Here is a 7,472-nt window from a genome sequence, read left to right as displayed (position 1 = left end):
ATTTCTTCAAGGAAAAATTTCTGAACAGCTTCAGCGTCGTTAAGGTCAGGTAACTTAGAAAGTCCAGCTCTCTCCTTGGCAAGCTTCTGTTTCTTTCTTCGTTCTTGAAGCCTGTTCTTGAAGTTGAGATCACTTCGGTGATCCGCTTGCTGTCGAAGTAAATGCAGGAACGATGAAGAGGGCCCCCGCACACGCCGGCAGCCGGCAGCGATGGTGGGGTTCCGACCTACCATCTCCTTTGACTTCACTGTGCCGGGCACAGCGGGTCCACTCCGGAGACGTCGGCCACAAACCTCAATGATTTTTGTTTTATAAAGGACCAGTAGTAAAGACATCTAGTGAATTTGTTGAATCGGGAAGACTTAGCAACTGGGGTGCATCCCGGGGTAGTGCACTTTCCCAGCAGGCACAGGACCTGACTTCTGTCCCCGGCATTGCAAAATAAAAGGGAAAACTTGGGGCAGTTTTGTGGGGAACTCATATTACTGTATGAGTTCAAAGTAGGATACCTAAACTGAGAGTTTAACTTATTTGTGTAATATCTTCCCATACCTGAAACTAAGAAAGAATGTAGGCTTTAAATTTAAATTTGACTTAAATTTAATTAATTTTCTTGGGAGGCTAAGGCAGGAGGATCGTTGCAAGTTCCAGACCAGCCTGGGCTATAAAGTGAGCTCAGGGCCAGCCTGAACTGCATAGCAAAACGCTGTCTCAAAAAGACAAAAATAAGTAAATAAAAGAAATAAGTTTAAGAGGGCTGGCCGGATAGCTCAGTGGACTAAAGCGCCTGCTTAGGTAGAGCGCAGTGGCTGGGGTTTGATCCCCTCCATGCTGTGCCGGCCCTGGCCCAGGGCTCTCTGAGATGGCGACTGAGGCTAGGTGTGGTGGCGCACACCTGTAAGCCTGGCTCGTGGGAGGCTGAAAACAGGAGACTCACTACGAGTCCCATCTGTGTAGTGAGACCCTGTAGACCCTGCCCTAATACAGAATAAATAAATGAATAAATAAGTTTAATTAATTTTAATAATCGTGAATCTCTTCAGGTCACCAATATAATATTCTGTGTACAGGCTTATTGTTCTACAGAAGGATTAGAATGGCTTCCAGAGGAAAGACAGAGACCAGCAAATTGAAGCAGAATTTAGAAGAGCAGCTGGACAGACTCGTGCAGCAGTTACAAGATCTGGAGGAGTGCAGGTAGTGTGTGCTCTGACGCCGGAAGCAGCTCCCCTCTGCATTAGATTGCAGCCTCCACCAAGCAGCCCCGTGGTGATTTGCATTTCTCCTGCAGTGTCTTTCACAGCACTTTGTCTTTTGAAGGAGTAAACTGAGAGCAGGCTTTAGAGTCCCAAAGGCTGGCATGCAGAAGTCTTAGAAGTACTTCCCTAATGCATGTAGACTCCGCCAACACTTCCTCTCCGTGAGGAGGAAATCACCCTGCCTCCTCATCCGTGCTACATGAGGCTGCCTGGCATGCACTGCTGAGGTCTGGCTTCAGCCTGGATGCCTCACAGGACTGTCCCTGGGCTGTGGCTGGAGCTCAGTGCGGAGCTGGTACCTGGCACACCTAGGGCTAGGGTTTCACTCCCGAGCTCCAGAAATGAAGAAAACAGTGCTCAGGGCATCTTTTAAGAGCCATGTAAGGCCACAGTGAATATGACAACTCGGCTAGAGTGAGGCAGGGCTAAGTGGGAGCTGTTATTTGAAGTAAATATTTTATAATAAAATATTTAATAACAAAAGCATCTTACTCAGATGACAAAGACTGTATTTGTTGAGGACACAAAATCTTTCCTACCATTAGTGATCCATATCATGAAGTAACTATAGCTGTTTATCAAGCGCCTATTACTATGTATGCCAAGCACGCTCTTTATCTCATATATAATGATCACAGCTACCCTATTAGATGGGTACTGTAGCTAGCAAGAGCTGTAGAGATGAACTGAGGTTTGGCTCTGCTCACTACCTTGCCCAAGGCCATCGCGTACGCTTTGGGAAGTTACCGTCACCAAGTGCAGCAGTGTACACCTGTCATCCCAGCACTCAGGTGGCTGAGCTGCAGGATGGAAAGTTCTGAAGCCAGCCCCAGCCACGTAGCAGTTTAGTGAGACCCTGCCTCAAAATAAAAAATAAGGGGCCGGGGAGATGGCTCAGTAGAATAAGTGCTTGCCTGGCAAGCGCAAGGGCCTGACTTCAATCCCCCGTTCCACCAAAAAATAAATAAATAAATAAAAATAAAATAAAAAATAAATAAGAGGCTAGGAGCTGGGGTGGCAGTTCACTGGATAAGTGCCATCACCAGGGGAGAGACTGTTGCTGAGGAGGGGATGGCTCTGAGCCCCAGGACCCCACAGCAAACACACCCAAGAATGCAAAATGGAAGCCAGAGCCCAGGCCAGGCCGTGTCTGACGCCTCGGAGCCAGGAGCCTGTCTCTTCATGGCAGGCGCCACAGAGGCGGCAGCTCAGCCTCCACTCTGGGGCTCTTCTGGTGGTATTTTTTTTTTAACTTTACTTTTGGCTGCTCCAAATCTTGCTTAGAAGTAAGGCAGCCATGCATCTGCATGACTTCGGCACGCTCTCTCCTAATCTGTTCAGGGTTAAGAGCAGGCTTCAGGGCAGATCCCTTGAGGTTGTTGTGAAAAACCCAACAAATATTTTGTAAAAATAATTGTTTATAAACTGGGTCCAGGGGCTGGTAAGATGGCTCAGTGGTCTAAAGCACCTACTTAGAACAAGTTTAGCAAAGCACAGGGACTGCGGTTCAATCCCCCAGCACCACATGCCTGCCAGCCCTGCCCCCTGGTGGACTGAGCTGGCCACACACACACACACACACACACACACAAATAAATAAATAAAATTAAAAAAAAAACAAAAAACTGGGTCCAGTGCCACATGCCTGTAAACCCAGCACTTGGGAGGCTGAGGCAGGAAGACTGCCTTGAGTTTGAGGCCAGTCTGAGCCTCACATAATGCGTTGAAGGGAAGCCTGAACTACATGTGAGATCTTATCTCAAAAAATACATACAGGGCCAGGGAGACAGCTCAGTGGCATAAGCACCTGAGTTTGATCCCCAGTACTACAAAATAAATACAATACAAAATGCATATAAGTAAGCTAGTCAGGTGTGGTGACACATGCCTGTAATCCCAGCACTCAGGAGTCTAAGCAGGAGGATCGTTGGTGAGTTTGAGACCAGCCTGTGCTACAAAGTGAGCTCAAGGGCAGCCTGAACTGCATAGAGACCCTGTCTCGAGAAAAACAACAACAACAACAATAAAATACAAATACAAATAAAATAAAAAGGGCTGGGAATGTAGCACTCAATTCCAAGGCCCTGGGTCCAATCCTTAGTACTGCCTCCCCCAAATGATTCATTGTATGTTTATTAATTATGACTGATTTGGGTAAAAGAGAAATGTTTCACTATTACAATGAACATGCTGAAGAAGATGACCATGATCACGCCCCAACTCTGGGTACACCTGTGGTTAGATTGTGCTGTTTCCCTTCAGCCTTGCTCTGGCAAGCACTAAGGTTGCTCTCTCCCCTTGGAACTCTCTTTGTGCTGCTCACGGTACCCCAGGGAGGAACTTGACACGGATGAATATGAAGAGACCAAAAAGGAAACGCTGGAGCAGCTGAGTGAATTTAATGATTCACTGAAGAAAATCATGTCTGGAAATATGACTTTGGTGGACGAGCTCAGCGGAATGCGGCTGGTAAGCAGGACTTTTGTTCCTTTCCTCCGGAGGGCGTACGTATTTTTCTGATAGGAAACGCTCCCCTCTTGGCGTGCCTTCGTGGTGAATGTCCATTTCTGCACACCGGGGCAGGTCTTTCTGCTTTGGGCTGCAGGGAAATGCACAGAAATAGGAAATGAAAACTGATTTCATAACAGTCTCGAGGAACAAAGACCCATTCATCGTGCCCAGCGAGTCGGTGATGCAAATCTGACTCGCAGGAATGTTTGGGTTAGCTTTTGCCTCTCTGTGTTTCTAGGCTATTCAGGCGGCCATCAGCCAAGCCTTTAAAACCCCAGAGGTCATCAGATTGTTCGCAAAGAAGCAACCTGGTCAGCTTCGGACAAGGTTAGCAGAGGTAAAGTTTCTGCAATTGATCAGGCCATTGTGTGTGTTTTTCTTCTCAGCCTGAGAATTTACTCGTTGTGATAGCCTACAGGTTAACTGTGTTGTCAGACTCTGCCTCAAATAAACAAACATATCAGCACACTCAAAATAGTACCAATATATGCTACATATGTTAGTGTTTCTTATGGGAATGGAAATATTAGTGTAGGTTCCACTTACTTCATTCACGCCTATAGAGCAGTGCTGGCGAGCTTGTTAGAGCTTTAAACAACGCAGCAGCCACTGCAGCAGGCATGGTGTAGGTTCACCACCAGAGCTATCGACCATACTCAGGGCCTTCACTTGGGGCTGCACCCCAACCATATCTACTGCTATTGTGAGAGGAGTCTCGTGTGCTGCCTCCCACGTTCGATCCTCCTCCCTCAGCCTTCCAGGGTGCTGAGACTCCAGCTGTGTGCCACCACACCTCGCATTTCGGTAATTTCTTTCTTTCTTTTTTTTTTAATTTTATTTATTTATGGGTGTGTGTGTGGCCAGCTCAGCCCACCAGGGGGCGGGGCTGGCTGGTATGTGGTGCTGGGGATTGAACCGCGGTCCCCGTGCTTTGCTAAGCTTGTTCTAAGTAGGTGCTTTAGACCACTGAGCCATCTCACCAGCCCCTTGGTAATTTCTTGAGACAGGGTTTCACTATGTAATTCAGGCTGGTCTTCAACACACTTGTAGACTAGGCTGGCTTCAAATGCATGGTGATCCTCCTGCCTCAGCTTCTCCGGTGCTGAGGTGACACATGTGCATCACCATGTCAGCTTATAACTCTTCAGAATCCATTCTTTAGCTTGCAGTACCATTTACTTCGTAGCACGTAATGATTCCATTCATCGTGGAGGGTTGGTGCATGGACATTTTAATTCCTTTTTCATCCCCGTCACCTTCTCCCTGCTTCATTCTTTATACTCCAAATCAAGTAGACAGTTTCTTTAAGAAGGAAAGCTAGAGAGCTGGATTTCATGCACTGAGGGTTTTTCTTACCATGTGTCTACATCGTCCCTGTAGATGGACAGAGATCTGATGGTGGGCAAGCTGGGGAGAGAGCTGTACACTCAGCAGAAAGTGGAGATCCTCACAGCCCTCCGCAAGCTTGGAGAGAAGGTACTGCATTAGCTGACTGTATCAGGCCTGGGGAAAGGGGGACACATTGTTGCTGAAATTCTGACCTGTGCTCTAGTTTCTGCCCCCCTGAGATGTTCCTGACTGTGGTCCCTAGGAGCCCATGTGACCTCTGAACCAATGGGCTGTGTCTCATTTTGCTCAGCTGACTGCAGATGACAAGGCCTTCCTGTCCGCCAATGCCGGTGCTGTCCTCAGCCAGTTTGAGAAAGTCTCTTCTGACCTTGGTGAGTGCCCTCCTGTTTCTTTTCCCATCTTCATTTTTATTTTTATTGTTTTGTGGCTGGCTCAGCCTGCCCCTGGGGCTGACGCAGCATGTGGTGCCAGGGATTGAACAACTAGCCCTGCACTTGCCTAAGCTTGCCTAAGCAGGCACTTTAGACCACAGAGCTATCTCACTGGCCCCCCATTTTATATTTTTTGCAATTTTTATCAGTCCATGTCTATGACACACATTGATTACTCCCACTGTGGGAAGTTGGTGTGCATGCATAGTCCAACTCAGTCCTTTTTTCTTTCCTTTCCTTTCTCCCCATCCATCTCTTGGTTCCCTTCCCATTTGCAAAACTCCCTTTCCCTGCTTCGTGCTACCAGGAGGAACCTTATGAATTTTTGGTACCGGGGATCAAACTCAGGACCTTGTGCTTGCCAGGCAAGCACTTAAGCTGCTGAACTATCTCTCTGGCCAACCATATATTTAAGTCTGTGTGTCTGACTCACGACAATTAAGTCTTTTTAATTTTTTAAAAAATTTTTTTCATTTATCTATTTGGTATAGGGGCTCACTATGCAGCTCATCCTCGTAGTGATTCTCCTGTTTTCAGCCTTCCCAGCACTGGGATTATAGGTGTGCGCAACCACACTCAGACTTGGTCCCCTGCTCAGCGTGCCCCTGGATGGGGCCAGTGGCATGGGAGACCAGGGATCAAACCCTGGTCCCTGCGCTTGCCAAAGCAGGCGCTTACTCCACTGAGCTGTCTCGCCAGCCCGCAACACCTAAGTCTTGGAAGCCACATTCGTGTCCTTCAGCAGATGTATGGATGAAGGAACAGTGGTTTTTAAAGTGTGTTTGTTTGCTTTTGGTGCCACTGGTGGTTGAAATTGAGGGCTTCCTGCTGCTGACAGAGCTCCCCACGCCCCTTTCTTGCCTCTGGACAGGGTGGGAGTTGTTGCTCCACATTGAGAGTGAGTCATGTGGTGACCTTTTGTGGTTTACAGTGGCACCAGAATTGATTATTTTGTTTATAAATCCCTTTGTGTTGGTTTTATTTCCCAATACTTTTTTAAATTAATTAATTTAAATAATTGAATTTTGTAGAATTAAATTATGCAGCCTAATTTTTGTTTTTAATAATTATCTATGTTTTGAAGTGAGGTATCACTGTATTTCCTAGGCCAGCCTTCAACTCCTGGGCCCAGGGACCCCATGCCTCCCCTCCTGGGTGCCTAGGATGCCGGGCATGCGCAGCTTTGCTACCTTGCATTTTCAAATTCTTGTTTACCAGCTGTCAGACATAACTGTGGAAGTAAACTGGAAGTTCTTTCTGTTTCATAGCTACATCTGGAGTTAGAATTTGCAGCCAAGCAGCCTCTCCTGTGGCTGGCTTGTTTGTACTGAGGGGAGTAGGGGTGGCCATGGGAAGAACGGGGTCACTGTGTTGACAGCGGTGGCTAATTCTATGTCCCTGTATGTGACGTGGGGTTGCACAGGTGTTGGAAATAACCTTGTTATTATGTGTTTCTCTCAGGCTCTGGAGACAAGGTCCTTGCTCTGGCAAGTTGTGAGGTTGAAAAAGCAAAAAAGTGACATGATTTGGCACCTGGTGACGTCGATTACATTCTTACTGCAGATGGTGGGTTTCTTCTGAGGATTCTGAATTGTTGCAATGAAGTAGAGATTCCTAACATGGATGTACACCCTCAGAACGGGTGACAGGAAAGCACAGTGGCTCCATCCCGCTGCTCAGCCTGTGTCGCCTCCGTGCTGAGCACCTGGCCGTGGTGGGATGGCGGGACTCGCTGAACCCACTCCTCCCAATCTGTCTGTTCACAAGCGATAACATAAAATGACTTCTCTGTTTTTACGAAGGCTCCTTGCTTCTCAGTGCCAGTACTGAAGGGAAAAGGGAGAGCCAGGATTCCTCCTGTCTCTCCCTCTCTCCCTCTCTTGTGTGAACAGTGCCACAGCCTCACAGACCAAGGACTAAG

The 7,472-nt window shown here is 47.5% G+C and overlaps 1 protein-coding gene across 4 annotated transcripts in view; it reads left to right on the top strand.

The window, feature by feature from the left end:
- The window catches only part of Lzic (leucine zipper and CTNNBIP1 domain containing), an 11,387-nt gene extending 4,188 nt beyond the window's left edge, over window positions 1–7,199 (top strand). For 3 of the 4 annotated variants that reach the window (XM_023699578.1, XM_023699576.1, XM_023699577.1), the window contains exons 2-7: window positions 1,071–1,197; window positions 3,593–3,728; window positions 4,009–4,107; window positions 5,151–5,246; window positions 5,410–5,491; window positions 7,013–7,199. In XM_023699578.1, coding sequence (XP_023555346.1) covers window positions 1,097–1,197; window positions 3,593–3,728; window positions 4,009–4,107; window positions 5,151–5,246; window positions 5,410–5,491; window positions 7,013–7,071 — 573 coding nt within the window. In that variant the 5' untranslated portion in view covers window positions 1,071–1,096 and the 3' untranslated portion in view covers window positions 7,072–7,199. The remainder of the gene's footprint in view (window positions 1–1,070; window positions 1,198–3,592; window positions 3,729–4,008; window positions 4,108–5,150; window positions 5,247–5,409; window positions 5,492–7,012) is intronic. The other variant, XM_004639642.2, reaches the window with a different exon arrangement.
- Window positions 7,200–7,472: the final 273 nt, after the last annotated feature.

This window comes from Octodon degus, unplaced genomic scaffold, assembly GCF_000260255.1.
Source record: "Octodon degus isolate 3935 unplaced genomic scaffold, OctDeg1.0 scaffold00113, whole genome shotgun sequence".
NCBI lineage: Eukaryota > Metazoa > Chordata > Mammalia > Rodentia > Octodontidae > Octodon > Octodon degus.
The sequence above is the reverse complement of the archived record's forward strand: the minus strand, read 5'-3'. Positions and strand labels throughout refer to the sequence as shown.